Source organism: Lepus europaeus, chromosome 5, assembly GCF_033115175.1.
Source record: "Lepus europaeus isolate LE1 chromosome 5, mLepTim1.pri, whole genome shotgun sequence".
NCBI classification, from domain to species: domain Eukaryota; kingdom Metazoa; phylum Chordata; class Mammalia; order Lagomorpha; family Leporidae; genus Lepus; species Lepus europaeus.
Window position 1 is genome coordinate 133,311,218 of NC_084831.1, and position 26,899 is coordinate 133,338,116.

The 26,899-nt window shown below is 45.4% G+C and overlaps 1 protein-coding gene across 4 annotated transcripts in view; it reads right to left on the minus strand.

Moving 5' to 3' along the window:
• Nucleotides 1-17,266, minus strand: part of ADCY10 (adenylate cyclase 10) — a 93,362-nt gene extending 76,096 nt beyond the window's left edge. For 3 of the 4 annotated variants that reach the window (XM_062192695.1, XM_062192694.1, XM_062192697.1), the window contains exons 1-6: nucleotides 17,057-17,266; nucleotides 16,233-16,337; nucleotides 13,158-13,196; nucleotides 12,859-13,002; nucleotides 8,752-8,957; nucleotides 5,179-5,275 (exon numbers count right to left, since the gene is read on the minus strand). In XM_062192695.1, coding sequence (XP_062048679.1) covers nucleotides 5,179-5,275; nucleotides 8,752-8,957; nucleotides 12,859-13,002; nucleotides 13,158-13,196; nucleotides 16,233-16,337; nucleotides 17,057-17,204 — 739 coding nt within the window. In that variant the 5' untranslated portion in view covers nucleotides 17,205-17,266. Of the gene's footprint in view, nucleotides 1-5,178; nucleotides 5,276-8,751; nucleotides 8,958-12,858; nucleotides 13,003-13,157; nucleotides 13,197-16,232; nucleotides 16,338-17,056 lie in introns of those variants that run through there. The other variant, XM_062192696.1, reaches the window with a different exon arrangement.
• Between the last annotated feature and the right edge of the window lie 9,633 nt (nucleotides 17,267-26,899).

The window sequence follows — 26,899 nt, forward strand, 5'->3', positions numbered from 1 at the left end:
GCTCAAATATACAAATAAAATTTAGCATTTTAAAAATTATCTATTTATTTGAAATGCAAATACACACACATACACATAGATATGTACACACAGATCTCCGATCTGCTGGTTCACTTCCCAAATGCCTGCAATAACAGGGGCTGGCCAGGCTGAAGCCAGGAGCCAAGAATTTAATCTAGGTTTCCCACATGTGTGGCAGGGACTCAAGTACTTGAACCCTGAGCACTGCTTCCCAGGGTATGTATTATTAGGAAGTTGGAATCGGTAGCAGAGTGGGTACTCAAACCCAGACACTCTGATACAGGATGTGGGGATCCCAAATGGCATTTTAACTGTCACAGGACAGACCTGTCCTTCTCTAATTTTTTTTTTAAGTTTCTACATGTTAATGTTGGGTTTCTACTTAATATCAAGTGGCAATAGTCCATAGGCAGGATTTTTGTTTTGTTTTGTTTGTGTGTGTATGTATTTGTTTGGTGTTTACTTATTTGTGTGTGTGTGTGTGTGTGTGAATGTGAGTTCAGAACAAACATATGTCCTGAAATGCAAGACAACAATCTGGGCTGTGAACAAAAAGGCCCAAGCAGGAGACATCACAATCCCAGATTTCAAGATACATAACAGAACTATTGTAACCAAAACAGCATGGTACTGTCATAAAAACAAATAGATAGACAAATGGAATGGAATAAAAATCTTAAAAGTTAATCCACGAATCCAATTGATTCTCACCAAAGTTGCCAAAAACATACACTTTAAAAAAGGACAGTCTCTTCAATAAGTGGTGCCAAGAAAATTGGATATCCACTGGCAAAAGACTGAATCAAGCTATACATGCTGCCCAACTCCATGCAAAAATCAACTCAAAATGCATCGAAGATATAAATGTAAGGCTGGAAACTATGAAAGACAAAAATAGACTAATGGTGTTACATCAACCTAACAAACCTTTGCACAGCAAAGGAAGCAAGAGTGAAGAGGTCACCAAAAGAATGGATGGGAGGAAGCATTTGCAAACTATTCAGCTGCAAATGGACTAATGTTCACAATATATAAGAAACGCAAACAACTGAACAACAAAATAACAACCAATTCGAAGAGATAAGCAAAGGATCTCAATAGATGTTTCTCAGAAGAAGAAATACAATTGTCCCATAAATCATGACAAAATGCTCAATATCACTAGCAATCAATCAGGAACATGCAAATGAAACCACAACGAGGTATCATCTCATTCCAGTTAGAAATGGCTATGAACAAAAAGACAAAAAAAGCAAATACTGATAAGGATGTGGTGAGAAAAGAATTCTAATACAGTTAGCGGGAATGTAAATTAGGACAGCAATTATAGAGAGCAGTGTGGAGTTTCCTCAGAAAGCTAAAACTAGGGACCAGCGTTGTGGTGTGGCGGGTAAAGCCCACTAGCATCCCATATGGGTGCCAGTTCGTATCCTGGCTGCTCTACTTCTGGTCCAGCTTCCTGCTAATGTATCTGAGAAAGCAGCAGAAGATGGCCCAAGTGTTTGGGTCCCTGCCACCCATGTGGGAGACCTGGATGGAGTTCCTGTGCTCCCATGTTTGTTGTAGCACTATTCAGAACAACTAAGATATGGAATTAACCTACATGTCCATCAACTGATAAATGGATAAAGCAAATGTGCTATACGTACATGGTGAAGTATTATTCTTCCATAAGTAAGAATGATATCCTGGGGCCAGGCATGTGGCAGAGAGGGAGAAGCCACCACCTGGGATACTCGCACCCCATATCAGAGTGCCTGGTTCCAGTCCTGGCCACTCTGCTTCCACTCCAGCTTCCTGCTAATGCATCCTGGGAGGCTGGATATGATGGCTCAAGGCGTTGGGTCCCTGTCACTCACGTAGGTGATCCAGATGGAATTCCATGCTCCTATTTGGAATTTCCAGCTCCTGGCTGTTGTGGGCCTCTGGGAAGTGAACTAGCAGATAGAAGATCTCTCCCCCCGCCCCCCAGTAACTCTGCCTTTCAAATAAATAAATCTTAAAAAAAAAAAAAAAAAAAGCAGAGAGAATAAGTAGGAGGTACAGGCTCTACGGAGAAGAGGAAACTGCTGGGGAAGTACTATGGGAGGAGGGGAAATGGGTTGAAACTGTGTGGTGAGGGCCAGCGCAGTGGCATAGTGGGTAAAGCCGCCTCCTGCAGTTCCGGCATCCCATATGGGCTGAACCAGTGGATGGAAGACCTCTCTCTCTCTGCCTCTCCTTCTCTCTGTGTGTGTGTAACTCTGACTTTCAAATAAATAAATAAATCTTAAGAAAAAAAAAGTCATCACAAGAGGCCAGGAAGACAGGGAAGGTGGGGGGGTAAGATTGGCTAATGGGTACCAAAACACAACAGAGTGAGTGTAACGGGCTCTGGTTCACAACGATGTTTTATATTCTATATAAAGAATTGCAACAGGAGGTGGTGTCGTGACACAGATGATTAAGCGGCCTCTTGGGATGCCAGCATCCTATATCTGAGTGCTGGTTGGAGTCCCAGCTGTTCTGCTTCCAATCCAGCTTTCTGCTAATGTGCCTGGGATAGCAGTAGATGATAACTCAAGTACTTGGGTCCCTGCCACCACGTGGGAGACCAGGATGGAGTTCCTGGCTCCTGGCTTCAGCCTGGCCCAGCCCTGGCTGCTGCAAGCTTTTGGCAGAGTGAACTAGTGGATAGAAGATGGATCTCTCTCTCTCTTTCTCTTTCTCTCTCTCTCTCCTCTCTTCTCTAACATTCTGCATTCAAATAAATAAATAAATCTTAAAAAAAAAAAAAGACTAGAACAGAGGAAATGGTAGACTTCAAGCAAAAGGAAAAGACAAGGAAATGGAGAAGCCAGTTGCCTGGTATGGTTGGTTTACACTACACGTAAGTATTGAAATGTTGTGTTGTGTCCATTTAAAATATGCACGCATTACATGTTAATCCAAAATTTAAAAAAAAAAAAAAAAAAGTCTGGTTGAATTCTGGCCATTAGGGCCAGGACTTAGGTGAGGCAAACAACGTAAAGGACCCTGAGAGTGAGTGCCTTTTACTTTTTAAAGATTTATTTATTTATTTTAAAGGTAGAGAGTTATGGAGAGAGAGAGAGATAGAGAGGCAGAGAGAGACTAATATCTTCCACTTGCTGGTTCACTACCCAAATGGCTGCAACGGCCAAAGCTGAGCTGATCCGAAGCCGGGAGCCAGGAGCTTCTTCCAGGTCTCCCACCTGGGTGCAGGGGCCCAAGTACTTGGGCCATCTTCCGCTGCTTTCCTAGGTGCATTAGCAAGTAGCTGGATTGGAAGTGGTGCAACCAGGACTTGAACAGGTGCCCATAGGGGATGCTGGCACTGCAGGTAGTGGCCTTACCTGCTGCACAACAGTGCCTTTTAAAATGTCATGCCATGGTCTTCCACCAAAGAACAAAAAAGGGAAACACATGCAATTGAATGAGGGAGGAAATTGGAAGCAGCCCAGTATTTGCACATCAAAAGTCTTGTCCCTGTCAGACAACCCTGTTTGGTGGGTCCCAGCCCTCCCCTGGAAACATCTTCCCAGCCCTGTGCCAGGGGACTATTTGGTCCAATAACACTGTCCTGATCCAGCCCTGGGAGGAACTTCATAGATTCCACGCCCAGGCAGCCCTCCAGCCAGAAATAAGCCAGAGAATGCAGTCTAGACTCTCAGTCCTTCCCCCACTTCCTTTTTTAAAAAGATCTATTTGAAAGGTAGAGTGACACACAGAGAGAGGTTCACTCCCCAAATGGCTACAACAGCCAGGGCTGGGCCAGGTGGAAGCCAGGAGCCTAGAACTCCACCCTGGTCTGCCACCTGGGCGGCAGGGGCCCAGGTACTTGGGCCATCTTCTGCTGCTGCCTTCCAGGGGCATTGACAGGGAGCTGGATCAGAATTGGAGCAGCTGGAACTTGAACAAGCACTCATAACCTACCATTCATAACCTACCAACACCAGCCCCTGGACTGCTCGTTCTTTGCTGGGATGCCTGCCTGGCCTGCCAGGTATATTCTCTTCATTTGTCTGAAATGCTTTTCTTGAGGGAAGACAAAGTCCTATGTTCCAGTCTTTTCCGGTAACAATCCTAGTCAGATGGAGGTTGAGCACGAATGAATGATTCACCAAGAAGTGAATGGAGACGACTAGAAGGTCAAGGACAGATTCCTGAACCTGACAACATTTAAGGAAGGGAAGGACACCAAACAAAGAGTACTGAAAACGGGTGGTTTGGACTCAAGGAGAAGGTAGTCCCCAGAAAAGGGCAGGAATCTAAGGTGAACCACCAAGGACGAAGCCTGACAAGAGGCCACCAGGTTTGGCAAGGGAACTGCCCTTTGTGGCCTTGATATGAACGGTCTCCTAGACAGAAGAGCAAGAGGGCAGCACTTAGACAGCAGGGGAGCAAGACTGAAGAGCAGATGAGCGTCCGCCCCGAAGCACCTGCCCTCCGCGTTCGCTGGGCAAACAGAGATGGAAGAGCAGGTACCAAAAATCCACAGATCACTCCTCTGGGAAGTTTGTTGGTGAGGTTACAAGAGGAAAGCAGAACGCGCAGACGATTCCTCTTCCGTCTTTCATCATGGGGGAGACTTAGAAATGTCTGGAAAGCAAGGGAAAGGAGGCAGTGCTAGGGAGAGACGGGAGGGTGCGATGGGAGGCCAGCTTAGAATCCCTGCTCAGGAAATGGCAGGCAGGTCTCCTTTGTGTATGGTATGGACCAGGGGAGCAGTGTGGAGGAGTTCTGAGCCAGTGGTGGACCTACTGAGACCCTACTGACTGCTGGTGGAGGCAGAGGCCCTTGTCCATGGAGGGTACTTACTTTTTTTTTTTTTTTTTTTTGACAGGCAGAGTTAGACAGTGACAGAGAGACAGAGAGAAAGGTCTTCCTTCCGTTGGTTCACCCCCCAAATGGCCGCTACGGCCAGCACTGCGCCGATCTGAAGCCAGGAGCCAGGTGCTTCTCCTGGTCTCCCATGCGGGTGCAGGGCCCAAGCACCTGGGCCATCCTCCACTACCTTCCCAGGCCACAGTAGAGAGTTGGACTGGAAGAGGAGCAACTGGGACAGAATCTGGCACCCTGACCGGGACTAGAACCCAGGGTGCCAGTGCCGCAGGCGGAAGATTAGCCAAGTGAGCCGCAGCGCCGGCCGGTACTTACTTTTGTGATTACCAGAAGGGTAATAATCCATGAAGGTCATACACTTGTTGAAAAATTCATCAAAATTAAAAGAAGGGGGTGGCTTTAAGAAGTTAACCTAAATAAGATAAGAAGAGAAGTTTTTGGTTATTCTGAGGGTTGTCTCGCCCTTGGAGTATAATTTTTTTTTTTTAAAAAAAAAGATTTATTTTATTTATTTGAAAGGGTTACAGGGAGAGGCAGAGACAGAGAGAATTCTTCCATCCATTGTTTCACTCCCTAAATGGCCACACTGGCTGGAGCTGAGCTGATCTGAAGCCAGGAGCTGGGAGCTTCTTCCTGGTCTCCCACGTGAGTGCGGGGGCCCAAGCACTTGGGCCATCTTCCACTGCTTTCCCAGGTTATCAGCAGGGAGCTGGATTGGAAGTGGAGCAGCCAGGTTTCGAACTGACACCCATAACGGATGCCAGCACTACAGGCTGAGGCTTTAACCCACTGTGCCACAGCGCCGGTCCCTGGAGTGTAATTTCATAGCACAAAGTCGAGGAATATGCTTTTGAAAATCTGGAACACGATAAAGTGATTGGCATATTAAACAATGAAGATCTTCAATTTGTAAAGCTGTAATTTTAGATTGGAAATTTACAAAGTTTTCCTGGTTTTGGTGCAGACCTCAACATTCAGTAGGTACACAGAGGGTCATTCCAGAGGACTAGCTTGACAGTTCTGCAGTCTCAGAACTTTTTTCCTGCTCTTTTCCCCTCTTCATAATATGCTAATTCAAATAAAATCTGGTTAAACTGTGCATCATTTCCATCTCAAAAGTCTCAAAGGAAAAGGGGACAATAATGCCCCCCAAAAGTACTAGGAACATCAACACTAAGATATCTAGATCATGGGCTCTGTGAAATGACACATTGAGAATGGCACAACTTCTTCTCTGTGGTGTTCTTGTCAAAAACACCCAAAATGCATAAACTCAACCCAATCATGAGAAAACATCAAGCAAATCGAAAAGAGGGACATTATACAAAACAATGGACCAATGCTCTTCTGAAGTGTTAAGGTCATAACTTAGGGCAAGACTGAAAACTGTTATAGACTGCAAGACAGTAATAAGAAAAAAATCACAAGATGCAATGGGATATCGCGTAGGAAGCTTAGACCAGGGGCCGGCACTGTGGCATAGCGGGTAAGGCAGCTGCCTTCCATGCTGGTACCCTATATGGGTGCCAGTCCAAGCCCCGGCTGCTCCACTTTCAATTCAGCTCTCTGCTGAGACCTGGGAAAGCAGCGGAGGATGGCTCAAGTCCTTGGGCCCCTGTACCTGCATGGAAGACCTGGAGGAAGCTCCTGGCCCCTGGCTCCTGGCTTCAGAGTGGCCCAGCTCTGGATGTTGTGGCCATATGCAGAGTGAACCAGCAAATGGAGGATCTCTCTCTGCCTCTGCCTCTAACTGCCTTTCAAATAAATGAATAAATCTTAAAAAAAAGAAAAAAAGAACCCTAGACCATTCCACTGAGGACATTTGTGAGAAAACTTGTGAAATTTAGATAAAGTCTTTAATTAGAAAGTAGTATAAGGGTATTTTAAAAATGTAGTGGACATAGAATTAAGGCTACATTTGTTTTAGAGCAAAACATTTTTGAAAGCCATGTCTTCAGAAGGTTCACAGAAAGTATGTATTACAAGGAAACTGTTCATGGATTTGTATTCCTGTTGTGCCAGTGTTAATCTCCCGGTTTTGATTATGCTCTTTGGTTATGTTCGGATGTTAACATGAGGGGAAGCTGGGTGAGGGCTCTGTGGAAATTCTCTGTGTTATTTTTACAACTCTTCCGGAAGCTTAAAACTAATTTGGGGGTCAGCTCTGTGGTGTAGCAGGTAAAGCCACTGCCTGCAGTGCTGGCATACCACGTGGGCGCCAGTTTGAGTCCCAGTTGCTCCATTTCCAATCCAGCTCTCTGCGATAGCCTGGGAAAGCAGTACAAGATGGCCCAAGTCCTTGGAGACCCAGAAGAAACTCCTAGTTCCTGGCTTCGAATTGGCACAGCTCCCACCGTTGCAGCCAATAGGAAAGTGAACCAGTGGATGGAAGACCTCTTTCTCTCTGCCTTTCCTCCTCTCTGTGTGTAACTCTGACTTTCAAATAAATAAATCTCAAAAAAAAAAAAAAAAAAAGGCTGTGTAAACTCTTCACATCTAAACTATCATTCAAAGAGAAAAAACACAGTTAAATAATAATAATAATAATAATCATAATAAAACTAATTTAGGGGTTAATGCTGTGGCATAGCGGTTAAAGCTGCCGCCTGCAATGCCAGTATCCCATAGGGCACTGGTTCGAGACCCAGCTGCTCCATTTCCAAACCAGCTCTCTGCTATGGTCTGGGAAAGCAGTGGAAGATGGTGCAAGTGTTTGGGCCCCTGTACCCATGTGGGAGACCTAGAGGAAGCTCTTGGCTCCTGGCTTAAGATCAGCCCAGCTCTGGCTGTAGCGGCCATTTGGAGGTGAAACAGCAGATGGAAGACTTTCTCTCCCTCTCTCTCTTTCTCTCTCTCTCTCTGTAACTCTGCATTTCAAATAAATAAATAAATAAATATTTTTTAAAAACTAATTCAACCCTGAAAGTTAAAAGAATGAGTAAGATGGGAAAGGGCGGGATGGCTCAAGCGTGGGTGCTGAAGAGGGAGTGGGGGCTGGTGATGGTGAGGGCTGTAGAGAGAGGCAGCATCCGCACGGATTCTCTGCTTTCTTTCTGCTATGCAGTCCCATTCCTTTGGCTCAGCCAGCAGCACAGCTTTGCTTCCCTTTCTCCCCCTCAAAGCTCAGCTTCTCTAATTGGCCAAGCTCTAAGGGCAGTTCTGCTTATAGTCAACCTTCAGCCTTTTTTATTTTTCAAAGATTTATTTATTTATTTGAAAGTCAGTGTTACTTAGAGAGAGGAGAGGCAGAGAGAGATCTTCCTTCCTCTGGTTCACTCCCTAACTGGCCACAATGGCCAGAGCTGCGCCAATCCGAAGCCAGGAGCTTCTTCTGAGTCTTCCATGTGGGTGCAGGCGCCCAAGCTGGATCGGAGTGGAGCAGCCAGGACTTGAACCAGCACGCATATGGGATGCCAGCACTGCAGGTGGCAGCTTTACCTGCTACACCACAGCGCCAGTCCCAACCTTCAGCTTAAATCCAGTGTTTTCCACCACGCAGGGCCCTGCGAAAGGTCTCTCTTCCCTCCCTCAACTTTGCTGCCCTTGCTCCTCCAATCCCCTGACCCTCAGTGATCTGCGGCCCCCGGGGAAGCAGGGTAGCAGGTGGTCAAAATGAGAACCCTCCAATGACTCTGCTAGGGAATGGCCATGAGACCCTTCCTGTTCCTGGAGCAAGGTCACTGGCCCACCTCCACTTCCTCAGTTACCCACAGGGAAGCCTCCTCCTTTCCTCGTCCGGCTCACTGGGCTCAGCTCCCCCCACAGAGGGCTCACGTCTGCGCAGCCTTCCCAGACTGCCCCGTGCCAGCCTCCCTCGCTGGAGCTTCCCAGACAGGGGCCTCTGGCAGGACGGGGCAGGACGTGAGCAAGCCGCAGCGTCGCGCCTACCTTCACTGCTCTCTGATCTGGAATCCTCTCAATTTCAATCATACTGCGGTCGCACAGCTGCCAGCAGTTCGGTGACAGAATGACATCGTTCATCCGGGCCATGTTCTGTGCCAGGCGCACATCATCCACCGCCTGGCCGATCACCAGAAAGTGGTTACGTGTTTCGTCTCCAAAGACCAGCATGGAGATGTGGCCGGCAGCCAGTCCTGGCAAAGAGATAAGTGACGGGCTTGCACAAGAAGTTCTGGGTCATTCTCCAGCAGCTCTGGTTCTTGGAAAAAACCAGAATCTTGGCGTGACTAGCCTGCCTCACAGTGAAATTACATTCCTAAAATTTTACATAAGAAGGCAGAGAATGCTTCTTCCAGGCCCAGGCTTTTCCAAACTCACCTTCCCTTAAAGCTAGAAAGTCCCTCCACTGGTTTTCTGCCTTTCTGGAACATTTACCTCCCTGTGAGTCCCCGAAATTATCTCATCTTTTCTTCCACGTACTTACCCTTCAAGGTAATAGAGACCAACTTTAATAATTCCTATTTGGGGGAGATTTTTTTTTAAAGATTTATTTATTTATTTATTTATTTGAAAGGCAGATTGGAGCCCTTGCTGTGGCGCAGTGGGTAAAGCCGCCACCTGCAGCCCCTGCATCCCGGATGGGCACCTGTTTGAGTCCTGGCTGCTCCACTTTCAATCCAGCTCTCTGCTATGACCTGGGAGAACATTACAAGATGGCCCAAGTCCTTGGGTCCCCGCACCCATGTGGGAGACCTGGAGGAAGCTCCTGCCTTCTGGCTTTGGATCGGCCCAGCTCTGGCCGTCGTGGCCATTTGGGGAGTGAACCAGCAGATGGAAGACCTCTGTCTCTGCTTCTCTGTAACTCTGCCTTTCAAATAAATAAATAAATAAATAAAGGCAGAGTTACAGATAGAGAGAGAAGGAGAGACAGACAGAGAGAGAGATATTTTCCATCCACTGGTTGGTTCACTCCCCAAATGGCCACAATAGCCAGGGTGATGCCAGGAGCTTCTTCTGGGTCTCCCATATAAGTGCAGGGGCCCAGAGAATTGAGCCATCCTCTGCTGCTTTCCCAGGCACATTAGCAGAGAGCTGGATTGGAGGTGGAGCAGCCAGGACTCGAACCACCGCCCATATGGGATGCAAGCACTGTAGGCCTCAGCTTAACTCTTCGAGCCACAGAGGTCCTAGAAGAACTGCAATTTATCTGAGATTGGGCCTTTAACTCAAAAGGAGCCCTTAGGGTTGAATTTCAGAGAAGAGCCAGAGGGCAGGGGGACAGTCACCTGTCCCCTTCCCAAAATGTTCTGATTGTTTTGGGGTGGAGAGAGGAAGGTTTTGGTACTGGAGTAAAAGAAGACAGATATTGCAAAATATATAAAATATATGTATAACTCAACTGTAAATGATACATAGCTCTTTTAAATGACTAATTAATATAATCAAACTTTTTTTTTTAAAGATTGATTGATTTGAAAAGCAGAGTGACACAAAGAGGAGGGGAGAGAAAGAAAAGGAGGTGAGGGGGTTTACTTTCCAAACAGCCGCAACAGCCAAGGCTTGGGCAGGCTGAAGCCAGAAGCCAGGAATCCCAATCTGTTCTCCCACATGGATGGCAGGGTCCGAACATTTGGGACATCTCCCGTTGCTTTTCCAGGTGCATTAGCAGGAAGCTTACTGAGAGACGGAGCAGCTGGTCTTTCAATCAGCACTCTGATATGGGATGCCAACACTGCTAGCTGCTGCTTAATTCACTGTACCACAATACAGGCCCCAAAGTTTGCTTTTTATCATTGCTCCACCATGGTGATTTCCCCTGATTTTGTATATAGATATAGATAGGTATATCTGTATCTCTATATGTCTATAGATATAGATATGTGTATCTGTATCTCTATGTGTCTATATCTATCTATATGGATTTCTTTCCATCTGTGGAAGAACACACTGATGCTTAGATTAACTGCCAACAAAGGTACAGGAATCCAGCTCTGGCAGCCAGTTGGCATGCACGCCAGGAGGTTGTCCCAGCATTTCTCAACAAAGGTAATGCATCAGACTCCCCAGGTGTTAATTCGGAAAGATACTCGAATGAGCTTGTTTCTTAACAAAATATTTAACTTATTTGGAATAACATCAAAAGAGACAGCATAAGCTAAAGAAGGTTGAGAAACAGTTAATTGGATAACCTCTGAGGATTTCGTCAACACTCACATTTGAGAATCTCAAGTTTTAGAGATTAGTAAGGCAGACGCTAACATCACCTGCACCGCCCTTAACTGTAGCTGCTACTCACCACTCACATCTCCCAGAACCTCAGCCCTCACCTGTGGAAAGAACACAACGGTGCCTCCACCCTAGGACTAGGGTGAGATGAAGACAACATAACGGGCGTAAAGTCAGTGATGCGATGTGGAAATGCGTGAGATTATACTTCCCAAAGCTCCTGGACAGTGGAATGGAAAGCAGCTCATTTTGGTACAAACTTGGTGAAATCCGTATATATGATGGACCTTTATAAAGTTAACAGAAAGCAGGGCAAGCATATGACGCAGTGGTCAAACTGCCTCTTGGGACGTCTGCAACCCGTTTTGGAGGGCCTACGCTTGAGCCCCAGCTCTGCCTTCTAGTCCGGCTTCCTGCTCGTGTGCACCTCAGGCGGCAGCAGCTGATGGCTCAAGTAGTTGGGTCCCTGCCACCTCCATGGGAGACCTAGACAGAATTCCCAGCTCTTAGCTTTGGCCTGGTCCAGCCCAGCTGTTATGGTATTTGGGGAGTGAACTAGCAGATGGAAGATTCTCTTGCTCTAGTTCTCTCTCTCTCTCTGATTTTCAAGTAAGTAAAATAAATACACAATTTTTAAAAATTCACGGAAAATGTGTCTTATGAAAACTCTATGTCTAGATTTAATTTTTTTACACAAAAATACCCTTTTCATTATCTATCTATCTGAGAGACAGAGAGAAAGAAAACAAGCTCCCCTCCCATGGATCCCTTCCCTAAATGGCTGCCTCAGCAGGCGCTGGGTAAAGTTAGGAGCTGGAAATGCAACCCGGGTCTCCCCTGTGGGTGGCAGGAACCCAAGTACTCGAGCCATCACGGCCGTCTCCCAGGTCTGCACTATGAGGAAGCTGGAGTCAGGAGGGAGAGCTAGGAATCCAACCCAGGCCCACTGATGTGGGATACAGGCACCTTAACCAAAGAGCTGAATACCCAACCCCCAAACTTCTCTTTTAATGTCATTTTTTTAAAATATTTTTTTATTATTTATTTATTTTTTTATTTTTATTTTTGACAGGCAGAGTGGACAGTGAGAGAGAGAGACAGAGAGAAAGGTCTTCCTTTGCCGTTGGTTCACCCTCCAATGGCCGCCGCGGTAGTGCGCTGCGGCCGGCGCACCGCGCTGTTCCGATGGCAGGAGCCAGGTGCTTATCCTGGTCTCCCATGGGGTGCAGAGCCCAAGCACTTGGGCCATCCTCCACTGCACTCCCTGGCCACAGCAGAGAGCTGGCCTGGAAGAGGGGCAACCGGGACAGGATCGGTGCCCCGACCGGGACTAGAACCCGGTGTGCCGGCGCCGCAAGGCGGAGGATTAGCCTGTTGAGCCACGGCGCTGGCCTTAATGTCATTTTTAAATGAACTTCTTGAAGTACCCTCATTTTCTGTGTATGATTCTACAGAGCCCTGTATAAAGCTGAACTACCATGCAGGCTAAGCTGTTAAGCTTTCTTTGCATATCATTCTTAGAAAGTGGAGGATGGTTAGTCGCATGTCATTGCTGAATCTAAATGACGACAAGCTACTCGCTATTGCACTCAACGCTGCCCGTCTCTGCCAAGCAGCAAGCTGTAAAAACAACAAGAGCGATGGCAATAATGAAGACTATGTTGTCGAATGGGTACTATGTTCTGTGTACCATGCCAACCATGATTACCCCAAATTCTCTCAACTGGTAAGCGAGGGAGGCAAAATTCACATTCCGGTCTACCCCCTGCTTCCAAAGCTGAAAGCACAGTGGTGGGGCTAAGCCACCAGGTTCCACTGTGTTCTCCTGGGGCAGTCAGGCGCAGCACCTCTGGCTTCTCAGACGCTTACCTATCTTGACTCGGATATCTAGGCCTTCTTCAGACTCCTGGGTCCCAAACAATCCGTGGATCTCCAGGCTACATTTGATGACCACCGTGATGATATTCTTCAGTTGCTTTCGCTCCACCTTCCACAGGGCTAGCAGCGCATCGCCTGTGACAGACACAGCAGGGGCGTCTTGGGCTGCCCTGGCACTGTCCCTGTTGTAGGAGGTCTATGCAGAAATGGGCTTTTCAAGCCTGCCTTTGGGAGAGCACTGGCACCTCTGCATCCTGCCTCGGCCCTCCCGTCTCAGGAAGCCTCCGTACCTGCAAATTTCAGGATGTCGCCTCCAAAAATCAACACTTCTGAGAAAACCAAAGACAAAAACAAAAATAGATGACATCGAACTCTGACTCCTTAAAGCCAGCGAGAACTCATTACTTGTAAGAACAGAAACTGGGCCAGGGGAACAGCATTTCAGAGAAGAGACATAGACTAAAGCTGCAGTGTCACTTAACCCATTTGGGTCTGTTTCCTTAGCTGTGGTGTGAGATCACTGAACCAGGTAAGGGAAAAGACAGGGAAGAGGAAGGCAGGGTTTCTGGTGAGGACTAAGGCTAGCTTCCCTCCTCTTGTGATAGGAAACTCCTTCAAAAAATATATATATATTTAAAGATTTAATTATTTCTATTTATTTATTTTTTACTTTATTTTATTATTTTTTTTTATTTTTGACAGAGTGGACAGTGACAGAGAGAGACAGGGAGAAAGGTCTTCCTTTTGCCATTGGTTCACCCTCCAATGGCCGCCACGGCCGGCGCACTGCGGCCAGCGCACCGCGCTGATCCAAAGGCAGGAGCCAGGTGCTTCTCCTGGTCTCCCATGCGGGTGCAGGGCCCAAGCACTTGGGCCATCCTCCACTGCACTCCCGGGCCACAGCAGAGAGCTGGCCTGGAAGAGGGGCAACCGGGACAGAATCCGGCGCCCCGACCGGGACTAGAACCTGGTGTGCCAGCGCCGCTAGGCGGAGGATTAGCCTGTTGAGCCACGGCGCCGGCCATATTTATTTATTTTTGACAGGCAGAATTAGACAGTGAGAGAGAGAGAGAGAGAGAGAGAAAGGTCTTCCTTCCTTCCGTTGGTTCACCCCCAAAATGGCCGCTACGGCCGGCACTGCGTGGATCCGAAGCCAGGGGCCAGGTACCCCTTCCTGGTCTCCCATGCGGGTGGCAGTGGGCCATCCTCCACTGCCTTCCCGGGCCACAGCAGAGAGCTAGACTGAAGAGGAGCAACCGGGACAGAATCTGGTGCCCCGACTGGGACTAGAACCTGGGGTGCCAGCGCCGCAGGCAGAGGATTAGCCTAGTGAGCTGTGGCACCAGCCTAAGATTTAACTATTTATTTGAAAGGCAGAGCAAAAGAGTGAGGAGAGAGAATCTGGGCTAGGCTGAAGTCAAGAGCCAGGAACTCCATCCTGGTCTCATACATGCATGGCAGGGGCCTGAGCACTTGGGTCCTCTTCTGCTGCCTTCCCAGGTGCATTAGCAGGGAGCTGGATCAGAAGTGGAGCAGCCAGGACTCAACCGGCCCTCTGATATGGGATGCAAGTGTTGCAACTGCAGCTTAATCTACTGCACCACAATGCTGGACCCTACTATTTATTTATTTGTTTATTTTCTTTTTTATTTTTTGACAGGCAGAGTGGACAGTGAGAGAGAGAGAGAGAGAGAAAGGTCTTCCTTTGCCGTTGGTTCACCCTCCAATGGCCGCTGCGGCCAGCGCACCGTGCCGATCCGAAGCCAGGAGCCAGGTGCTTCTCCTGGTCTCCCATGGGGTGCAGGGCCCAAGCACTTGGGCCATCTTCCACTGCACTCCCGGGCCACAGCAGAGAGCTGGACTGGAAGAGGGGCAACTGGGACAGAATCCAGTGCCCCAACTGGGACTAGAACTCGGTGTGCCGGCGCCACAGGCGGAGGATTAGCCTAGTGAGCCGCGGCGCCGGCCTATTTATTTGAGACAGCGACCCACATGGGAGGCAGGAGACCAATTACTTGAGTAATCACTGCCGCGTCTACATTAGCAGGAAGCAGGAGTCAGGAGCTGGAGCTGGGCTTTGAACCCAGATATCTGATATCAGGACACAGGCATCTAAACCTGCACCTTAACCATTTGGCTAAACGCCAGGCCCCTCCTCACAGTTCAGGAATCCTTTTTATGGAGCAATATGCATTATAGACTGGGCCTTGAGTGAGCATGGGTTGGGTGGGTGAGAACTGAAGGTCAGGAAGTATGGAAATCATAATCATAATTTGGAGACTGTTCACTCACTTGCCATTTTGTTTATTTAGGTTTCATGGCACAAATGGACATTTTTCTGTTACTGATGCATCAAGACAAATTTGTTGAGCACCTACTGTGCTGAGTGGGGTGCAAAAAGGAATCATACAGAGTTTGTGCTTTTAAGGAGCATTTAATTTTGTCTGGTGCGTACCATTAAGATATTACTAGGAAACTTGGAGTCTAATAAAACAGTAGGCTTAGAGTTTACCTGAACAGAGTGAACCCTTTTCCTCAGGAATAGTTCAAATCAAAAATACAAACAAGATTGCAGGCAGAAGCAGAAAAGGAGACCGCATGTCTCCGTCAGCTGAGCGGGCTTCAGGATCCATCAGTAGAAGCTTACCAGTAAGGTGATTGTAAATCACTCTTATCTGTTTATACCACCATCTCTTAATGACTACATTTGACTTATATGGATGCTAGTTTTAAAAAAATGTTTGAGGGGTTGGCGTTGTGGCGTAGTGGGTAAAAGTCACTGCCTGTGACGTCAGCATCCCATATGGGCACAGGTTTGAGACCCAGCTGCACTCTCAATCCAGCTCTCTGCAAGTTGCCTGGGGAAGGCAGCACAAGAAAGACCAAGTATATGTGGGCTGCTGCACCCACGTAGGAAACCCAAAGGAAGCTCTTGGCTCCTGGTCTGGTCTGGCCCTGGCCATTGCTGCCATTTGGGGAGTGAACCAGTGGATGGAAGTACTTTCTTTCCCTCTCTGTCTCTCTTACTCTCTCTCTGTAACTCTGCCTTTTAAATAAATACATAAATCTTAAAAAAAATTGCACATATTGACTATACTTAAAATATTGTATTACAATTCTTTTAGAAGCAGTCTGCAATTCAGCCTTTTACCTAACACACAGTAGCCTTTCCTTCAGCTAGCCTGGATTAATGAGACTTGACTATATTCCTTCCATTCTACTCTATCATATTTCAAAGACTGCTTTCCTGCATATTTCGTGAAGACAAGGAAGAGTGCTAAGCCATTGCACTCTGTGACAAACAGCAAACAGAAGCAACAATGCAGCCCAAAATTCTGCAGGTGGAGCCCCGGGGGAACACTCACTCTCCACGATCGCACTGATGTAGTAGTTGAGGATCTCCACCAGCTGCTCGGCCCCTCGGTCCATGTACATGGCTGTGCTGAACTTCTCCGTCATTGCCGTAAAACCTAGAACAAACGCGTGGCTGCTTTCCTTGGCCCCTCGGAGGCACCACACAGACCCAAAGGAGGGCGGCTCTGGAGAGTGGTGGGCCTCAGCAGGCAAGAACTGGCAAGAGTTTCTTAGCGAGCATCGTGCTAGCCAGGTGTCAGACATGCAGCCTCCTCTATCTGTGCTTACTATGTTAATAGGGGTCAGGCAAAGGCTCCAAAGCATCTCTTCCTTCCAAATTCTCAATGTTTCATTGGTGACTGCGATTCCTTAAACTGGAAAGAGAACTTTCATTCCATGGTAATGAAAACACTTACGTGGTATTTCAAACACTCTGGAGAGGTGGCAAGTTTCCTATGAAGAGGTGAATATCATCTAGGGAGATCATTTCCTGAGATAACTTTTTTTTAATTTTTTTAGACTTTTTCTCTAAGTTATACAAGTTTCCTAAGAGACTAGTTTTGACTGAGATGTGTGTGGAGCTCGGGGCATCAATCAGTGAAGTTGGGGCAAGGACACTTGAGCCTCAAGTTCCAGGCACGGGACTTGCGCTTCTTAAACCTATGCCCATGGACTGCAAGCTCTGGGTAAGGGAAGCTGAGAGAGAGCAGGTCCACGGCTTATCCCCGCCCTCCTGCGCTCTCAGTGGGGGCCATCTGCTGTGAGAGCCCGTGAGCTCCAAGCCCTGCAAGCCTGTTGCATACTCATACCGAGCAAACATCCCTTTTGCACTTGCCTGAAATATCAACAAACATTAGGACTCCATCAAAATAATCCACCGACGGTCGCTGGGGGGAGAAGTCGCCATAGACAATGAGGTCTGGTAAATGAGCTGCTATTCTGACGATGGCCCGCTCCTGTAATTCTTCTTTTCGAGTGTTCATGTTCAACGAGCGCGCAGGAGGACTTTGTGGTGATGGAAAGCAGTCCCCAGATAGGTCTTCTAAGAAGAGAAGTTGGACAGGGAGGAAATCGGAGATGTGTTCATTTGCTCACTTTCCCTGTTTCTTCTCCATTGGTGTGGTTCTAACCTGCTGGACTGCTAATTAAAGTGATGGAGTGGTGAGGATGCTGGAGGAGTTGAAATCATTGAATTGGGACTGGTGCTGTGGCACAGCAGGTTAAAGCCCTGGCCTGCAGTGCCAGCATCCCACATGGGCAGTGGTTTGAGTCCCGGCTGCTCCACTTCTGATCCAGTTCCCTGCTAATGTGCCTGGGAAAGCAGCGGAGGAATGCCCAAGTCCTTGGGCCCCAGCACCCATATGGAAGACCCAGAGGCTCCTGGCTCCTGGCTTCAGACTGTCCCAGCCCTGGTCGTTGAGGCCATTTCGAGAATGAACCAGCAGATGGAAGACCTCCCTCTCTCTGGCTCTACTTCTCTGTAAGTTGACCTTTCAAATAAATAATAATAAATCTTTTAAACAAAAGAGGGGGCAGTTTGCCATGCAGACGAAAACTCTTACAGACTGAACCTCCAAACCCAAACAAATATATAAATAAGATGAAGTGAAGGAGGGAAGACAAATTGGCACATCTATTTCCAGAAAGGGCTAGCTCTCACAGTGCAAGTCCTGGCATAAGTGGGTCAGTAGCACTACTCTCTCTTGCCACAGGCCTTTCCTTGTCCTTGTTCCTCTCTCTCCCTTTTGATCTCTTTTCTATTTTTTTTTGATTAAAAATAAGTGCAGGTATGAGCTTATGTGTATGAATATTTATAGGGAGGCACTTGAGTATTAGAGCCCTGTATACAGACAAGAGATTAAGTATGTGAGTATAATGTTAAATATATAGAAAGAGTTCAGAAGGGTGCCTGGGGGTTTGGGGAGAGAGCTGGAAAGACAGAAGGTCTTATAATGTAAGAAGGAAGAAATGCTTACATTTAAATTTGCTGCCCAGTTAGTTCTGTGAAAACAAGGATTTCCTAACACTTTTTTTTTTTTTTTAGCAGATTAAATGCTCATGCCTGGAAATAGAAATCTTGCTTGAGTGGCATGGACAGAAATAGCGTTCCAGGGTTTTCAGAGCAATCCTTGTTCTTGGAACAAGTGATACACAGGACAAGAGGATTTAAAAAAACAAGAGCTGTTTGTTTTGGTTTAATTCTGACCATTACAAAGGAACTGGTTAGTAATTTCAATGAGACATGGGTCTTATTGGGATACATAAAATATTACAAGGGGAATGGCATGGTGGCATAGCGGGTTAAAGCCACAGCCTGCAGTGCCAGCATCCGTATGGGCACCTGTCCGGGTCCTGGCTGCTCCACTTCTGGTCCAGTTCCCTGCTGTGGTCTGGGAAAAGAAGCGGAGGATGGCTCAGACGCTTGGGCCCTTGCACCCATGTGGGAGCCCAGGAAGAAGTTCCTGGTTCTTGGCTTCAGCCTGGCCAAGCCCTGGTCATTTAGGGAATGAACCAGAGGAGGGAAGATCTCTCTCTCTCTCTCTCTCTAACTCTGTCTCTGAAATAAATAAATAAATCTTTAAAAACATTACAAGGAAGAAGTGAGACAATCACATGCATTTTTTAGATTTAAGGAAGCATTTCTTTACAGAAGCCAGGGGAACCATTAATATATTAAACAAACTTTAAAATGTATAGAAACCTCTAAAAATGAATATCAAATGTGAGATATTGGATAGGCTTTAAAAGGAAAAGCCCTGATAAATTCAAATGTTTGTTAGGAAGAGAACAAAGGACAGAGAATGATATAAATAAGGTCTTAAAAAATAAGAGTAGCATTAAAAACTCAATGAGAACCATAGCATGTACCAGCAACCATTCAAAGATAAGCAAATGAAATAAACATTGTTTTTCAAGCAGTGGATTTGCAAAATGCTATGTGATCTTTTAAGAAGGGAGAGAGAATGCCTATAATGAACTAAGACTTAGGAAAAAATGTTAAAGTTAAGAAAAGCTAGAAAGTTTTTTTAAGCTTTATTTAAATCAAGCACATTAATAGAAGAAAAATAGGAACAAAGGTTAAATATGAATACTACTCAATTCTTCTTTTGTTTCTGCCTTCTCCACCATGGAGAACTGAAAAAGGTAACATATATTGCTAAGAAAGAATTGAAATCTAAGATCAGAAAGTAGTGATGAAGCACCCAGTCATTTTAAATAAATTCTCAGTAGCCCATCCCAGACCACTTAGATTCACAGAGACCGAGAGGGCTGATAGATTGAATGTGAGAAATCTCAAAAAATAGAGATGAGATAGAAAACTCTAAATGGGCACATTCTTGCCTGAATTTTTTTTTAAGACTTATTTTATTTATTTGAAAGGCAAAGTTACACAGAGGCAAAGAGAGAGAGAGAGAGAGAAAGAGACAGAGAGAGAGAGAGAGTCTTCCATCTGCTGGTTCACTCCCCAATTGGCTGTAATGGCTGCAGCTGTGCTGATCGGGTCTCCCAAGCAGGTGCAGGAGTCCAAGCACTTGGGCCATCTTGTACTGCTTTCCCAGGCCATAGCAGAGAGCTGGATCAGAACTGGAGCAGCTGGAACTCCACCTGGCGCCCATATGGGATGTCGGCACTGCCGGTGGCAGTTTTACCTGCTATGCCACAGCGCCAGCCCCATGAATTTCAAAAGTTGAGGAACCGGTAAATGCGATGCATCATAGTATGATTTGTCTGTCAAAATAATGTAGATTATGCTGCATTAATAAGTGACTCCACAACCTCAATGGTTTGAAACAACAACAGCTTATTCCTTGTTCACTTTTTGCTCCTGGGACATCCCCATTGTAGTTTGGCTGGAGTCTCCTCTGTTGTTGCCCTCACTTTAGGATCTGGATTGGGACATTCTGGTTGCCAAGGTGGTGGGACACAGGGCGCAGTGGGGTAGATTAATTCTCATCCCAGAAGTGACATATTTCACTTCTATTCAGAGCTTGATCAAAGCAAGCACATGAACACACACATCTCATTTCAAATAGGTGAGAAAGCACAGTGCTACCTTGTGTGCAGAGGAGAGCTGGACTATCTGTGAGGACCCCCACAGTTACTATACTCAACACTAAGAGTGTTTAGAGCAGCAAGGCGTGAGTGATTAAAAGGAGTCAAGTAGATTTAGAGCCAAGAGCAAGTAACCCTATTTCCTTTTTTTTGAAGGGTTATTAAACTTTTAAATCAAGAGAATGCTATGAAGTATGAGGGTACTTCAGAAAGTTCATGGAAAATGGAATTAAAAGATAAATTTCTGGGGCTGGCATTGTCACATGGTGGGTTAAGCTGCCACTTGAGAAGCCAGTGTCCCATATGGGCACTGGTTCAAGTCCCAGCTGCTCCACTTCCTGTCCAGTTCTCTGCTAATGCTCCTAGGAGAGCAGCAGAGGATGGCCCAAGTGCTTGGGCCCCTGCAACCATGTGGAAAACCCAGATAATACTCCTGGCTTCGGCCTGACCCAGTTCTAGCTGTTGAGACCATTTTTGGAAGTGAACTAGCTGACAGAAGATCTCTCTCTCTCCTTCTCTCTCTGTAACTCTTTCAAATAAATTAAAATAAATGTTATTTTTTAAAAAAGATAAGCTTGAGGCCGGTGCCGCGACTCACTAGGCTAATCGGAGGACCTGCGGCGCCAGCACACTGGGTTCTAGTCCCAGTCGGGGTGCCAGATTCTGTCCTGGTCGCTCCAGTCAAGCTCTCTGCTGTGACCTGGGAAGGCAGTGGAGGATGGCCCAAGTGCTTGGGCCATGCACCCGCATGGGAGACCAGGAGGAAGCACCTGGCTCCTGGCTTCGGATTGGCGCAGCGCATGGGCCGTAGCGGCCATTGGGGGGTGAACTAATGGAAGGAAGACCTTTCTCTCTGTCTGTCTCTCTCTCTCTCACTGTCTAACTCTGCCTATCCAAAAAAAAAAAAAAAAAGTTTTTAACCCATGCAGAGCTTTCACATAGTACATGTTTTCCACACTCTTCTAGATGTACCCTAGTAATGTAGACTTTTAACAAGATATTTGACCAAGTTTCTCATCTTTGTGGGTAAAATACAGTTAGAGGAATAAAGAAATAAAGTGTTCCAGTGTCAGTGCAGAGGGAGATTACATAAGCATGTTAGAGGAATTTGATGAATATATAATTGGAAGTACAGCCATCGTGGAAAACAGTATGGAAGTTCCTCAAAAAATTAAAAATAGGGCTACCATATGGTCTGGCGATCCTATTTCTGCACATATATTCAAAAGAAATGAAATCATAACGTCAGAAGTATCTATACTCCCATTTCCATTGCAGCACTATTGAGAACCAAAATATGGAACCAACCTAAGTGTCCATTGAAACATGAATGCATAAAGAAAATGGAATATTATTTACCCTTGAAATAGAAAGAAATCCTATCATTTGCAACAACGTGGACGAATCTGGAGGATATTACCCTAAGTAAAATAAGCCAGGCACAAGAAAGCAGACACGACATGACTTTTCCTATATGCGAAATCTAAAGACGACAAACTCATGAAAGCAGAGTGGAATGGTGGCTTCCAGGCCTGGGGTAGGGTGGCCTGGGGTGATCAAAGGCTACAAAGTTTCAGTTAGGGAGGCTGAATAAATTCTGGAGATCTAAGACATACATGATTGAAAAAAGTTAACAATATATTATGGACTTGAAAACTGCTAGTGGAGTAGATATTAGATATCTTACTAAGATATTAGATATTCTTACTATACACACACACAAAGATAAGTATGTGAGGAACTGGTTATGTTAATTAGCTCAATTTAATTATCGCACAATATATACATCTTAGGGCTCTTCAGAATGACAAATGCACACTATGAAAAAGCTTTCATTAATTTTTTTCTTGCCAAACTAAACATTTTAATTCTATTTTATGTGAATTTTTTGAAGTACCCTTGTATATTGGAGGGAGAACTAATGTATTGAATGACAGAATCTGGCTTCTAGAATAATTCAATTAACTAAGATAACAATAAAATTTCAGAACAAATTCAAAGGGTTGTATATAAAGTTTTTTTTTTTTTTAACAAAATCAAGTGCATAAGCAAATGGTGTGGTAATCTAGATTTGCTGAAAATTAGCACTATCTTTTAGGAAACTTTCATGGAAGCATATTATACATGCAGAAAAATGTACAAATCACAAGAACATAGCCCGAAACAGACCCATGTAATACTCACATAAAGAAAGAGAACATTACCAGCAATCCGGAAGTCCTTCTCACGTCACCACCCAGCTACCAGTCCCCTTACCTCCTTGAGTTAACTTCTCTCCTAATGTCTGATACCATAGGTCACCTTGATCAGTTTTTATATTTTAAGTGAACAGAATTACACTATATCATTTGTATTTATTTTCCAAATGTGACACTCGTTCATGTAGTTTTATCAATAATTGTTCATTTTCTTTTCTTTTCTTTCTTTCTTTCTTTTTTTTTTTTTTTTTTTGACAGGCAGAGTGGACAGTGAGAGAGAGAGAGAGACAGAGAGAAAGGTCTTCCTTTGCCGTTGGTTCACCCTCCAACGGCCGCCGCAGCCGGCGCACTGCGGCCGGCGCACCATGCTGATCCGATGGCAGGAGCCAGGCTTCTCCTGGTCTCCCATGTGGGTGCAGGGCCCAAGCACTTGGGCCATCCTCCACTGCCCTCCTGGGCCACAGCAGAGAGCTGGCCTGGAAGAGGGGCAACCGGGACAGAATCTGGCGCCCCGACCGGGACTAGAACCTGGTGTGCCTATTGAGCCACAGCACCTGCCAGTAATTGTTCATTTTCAATGCCACATAGTAGTCAATGATCTGATTATACTAAAGTATTCATCTATGCTAATATTGACCCGTGGGTTGTTTCCTGTTTTAAGCTTTTAGGAATAATGCTGCTAAGAACATTCTTGTGCATGTGTTTTGAAAAACGTCTGGATGTATTTCTTTTGGATGCTTCATCTAGGATTGCTGGACCAACGGACATATACTGAACTTCAGTAGATCTTACCAAAGAGCTTTCCCAAATGGTGGCAGTACTTAATACTCCCACAGGAAAAGCGTCAGACTTCAGATGCTGTGGAACCTAGCTGGGACTTGCTATTGTCAATCGTTTTAGGTTTTGGCCATCTCGGCAGGCAAGTGGTAGAATTTGTGGTCTTGTGTTTCCCTAATGGTACAACTGAGATTGAGTACCTTTTCATGTGTACTGGCCATTTGGATGCAATGCAATTTTAAGGTTTACAAACTGTCCAAATCTGATCCAGAGGACTGGGACTAGTCTGCTTAACTTGAAGTTCACTGACTATGGAATCTGTGGAATGATAGAAGGGATTGGAAACGTTAAGTCAGGAGATGGTGGTGACACTGGGTTAAAATGGTAGCTGTCTTCAGATATTTGGACTGAAATGTGGAGGTAGTGTGGGTATGTAGGAGACACAGGTCCCTGTGCAAAGTCTAATGTGGGCTTTTGCAGTCAACAAAAGAATGCTCTTCCTTTTTGCCTATCAGGACTTGGTTCGGCTAAGCAAATGAAGTTCATGGCGGGGAGGGAGGGAAAGTTATTTTTGAGGGAGGTACTTTCTCAGAGAAGTGGCCTTAAACAGTATGCCTGTTGTAGGCTTGGATCCTGAACAGCACAGAGCTGAGGACAGAGCAGGACTAAGTGGGAAGCGGCTCGGCTCTTCCCTCTCCTGCTCTCCCTTGCCTTCCCCCACCAGCGCCATCATCTCAGCTTTGTTCTCTTTGATAGCACCTGCAAGAGTGCCAGGTTGTGCAAATGAACACACAGGCTGGCTGAATTTGAATTTTAAATAACTAATGGATAATTTTTAGCATAATTATATTCCAAACATGGCTTTTTATCTAATAACCCTACAACGAACCTTCGATTCTTGGCCATCTGTCACATTCCTCATGTGCACAGTATAGGCTGTTTTGCTTGTTTAAACACTGAAAAGAAAGTGTGTTAGGTCTATTCCCTGTTGCTCCATAAGAATGACCTGCAATTACTGGGTGGCAAATATAAACAATATGATGATGAAGGCTCCAACTGGATAGTCTTAGGAAGTGTTGGATAACTATCTGCCTGTGAAGTTAACAGAGGATCCTTGTACTTAGTGGGAAGATTACTGAGATGAATAGTAAGATACTGTTGCCTTAAATAAGGTCATTTGAGGACTTGAACAGATTTTTCTAAGTTGCTGATTTCTAAGCTTAGAGAGTAGATACATTTTGGGATTAAGATGACAAAAGCAGAAGTGGAACTAGAAGAAAATCTTTTGTTCATGGGTCTAAAAGACAAAGGCACCTCAAATGAATACTTGAACATGGGGATTTTTCTTATGAATATGAATAGGACAATAAAATTTTTAAAGATAATCTTCTGCTTTAAATTGTGCAATATCATCAAATGACTAGTGATAGAGATCTTAATTTTCCATAGGTATATACCACACTGTAACTGTAATCTGTTAAAGCCTTGTTATGTGAAGCATTCCGCATAGATCACCTCATTTAAACCTTCAAACAGCACTGAGAGGTAGGCCTGATCTCCTTGTTATGGACACAGAAACTGAAGCTGAGATATCAACTTGCCTTAGGTTACAGAGCTGGAAAATCAGGTCTGTGGGACTTTAAAGTCCATTTTCTTCCTACTATACTAGACTACCTCCTATTCATATATGTTTTATGACACTTTGAGGATGTTTATGACCTATAGAAAAGATGTATTTAATTTTAGAACATTTTCAAGGCATAGCAATAGTGCCCTCATGCAGGCTGGTGTCGTAATGCAGTGAGTTATGCTACCACCTGTGATGCCAGCATCCCATATGAATGCTGGTTCAAGTCCTGGCTGCTCCACTTCCCATTTAACTCCCCTGCTAATGCACCTGGGAAGGCAATGGGCCCCTGCAACCTACGTGCGAGACCTGGATGAAGCTTCTGGCTTAGGCCTGGCCCAGCCCAAGCTGTTGCAGCCATTTGGGGAGTGAACCAATGGATGTAAGATCTGTTTCTTCCTCTCTCTCTCTCTCTCTTTCTCTGTAACTCTGTCTTTCAAATAAATCATCTTAAAAATAATAATAAAAAAATAGAATGTGAAATGAGTGAGCAGTGAGAAGCATGAAAGCACCCAAGAATCCCTGAGTGACAGCAAGCAGGTGAATGAGTCCCCAACAATGTATCAGTAGAAAGTTTTCTGAATGAAGGACAGTGAGTACTGTGTCATTTTGTTTTAAGGAAAACTCAGTAGTACATAAAAATCAAAAAGAGAAACTAGGAATTGATTATATCTTTTCTAGACGTCTTCTAATTTTCTAATGGAGTTCAGCTAACACTTATCAATGCCTAGGGTCAGGTTTCAGAAGAGTGTAAAGAAAGCTATTCAAAGGGATAGTGTCATCTGTCATGAAGGCTTGTAGGGCAACCATAGACATCATTTTTTCTCTGAGTTATTATGGCACTTGGTGTCCATAAACATGTGTTTTCTATGCAAATATCCTTGATAATTTTTTGACTTGTTTATATTTTGACTTGCTTACATTTTTTTGACTTGTTTATATTATTCCTCTGAATACGAAGCTCGCTGTGTAAAGACCATGTTCTACAGGTGTGTTTCTTATACAGCATCTGCCTGGTGTCTCCTTCAAAAGGTGGCACTTGTTTTGATGACAGATAAAGAGATATTGTAGAAGAGAATAAGAGGGTTAGTTAGATACAGCAGCCAGAAGTAGGGGAGGGATTAAGCCTTCAAGCTCTCACTTCACTTCAAAGCCTGACACAGAGATACATACAAGCTTGAACCGCCAAGCCTAAGACTCTCCCACTTTTCTTCAAGCTCCAGTGCCTGTCTCTTCTTCCCAGATGGACTGCCTCATCTTCTGGTTCAGCAACCATTCCTTCTACTCAGACTCCTACTTACACATACCTGCTCCTCCTCCTCCAAGGCTACGGAAAAGCCAGAGCCTAGATTAGGGACTAGATCTTTCAGGAGTGCAGAAAACACAAAAACATTATTCTGAAGACAGCCGAAGTGTCATGTCTGCCGATAGCTGGCCCACAAAGCGACAGTTTTATCTAAAAGCCGTTTTTTTTTCTAGGCCACACCCTCATCAGAAGCCCATTATTTCATGTGCAGTGACTGTGCATCTGATTGGTCGGCTGTCCTCCCCTCCCCCACCAGTCCAAGTGGCCTACTGCTCACATAAGGGACTGGTTGGCTCAGTTTCAGGTCCTCTTTGTCTAGACATGCGTAAAGATCACAGGAGAATGAAATGACCTCCCTGAATGGTTTACACAACTCTTTCTCTGATCCTGTGGAGGGTGGCTGAAATTAGGCAATAGTTAATAGATGATTATTACAAAGAGAAGCAAGTGCCCAACTTTAGTCCATAGAGTAGCATCTCCCCCACCCACAGTCAACAATGGTCCTGAAAACATAAAGGAAAAATCTCAGAAACAAAAGATAGGTCTTAAATTCCAGTAGTATGATGAAATCTTTTTTTTTTTTTTAATTTTACTTATTTATTTGAGAGGTAGAGTCACACAGAGAGGGATAGACGGAGAGAAAGGTTTTCCATCCACTGGTTCATTTCCCAAATGGCCACAATGCCTGGAGCTGGATCAAACCAAAGCCAGGAGCCA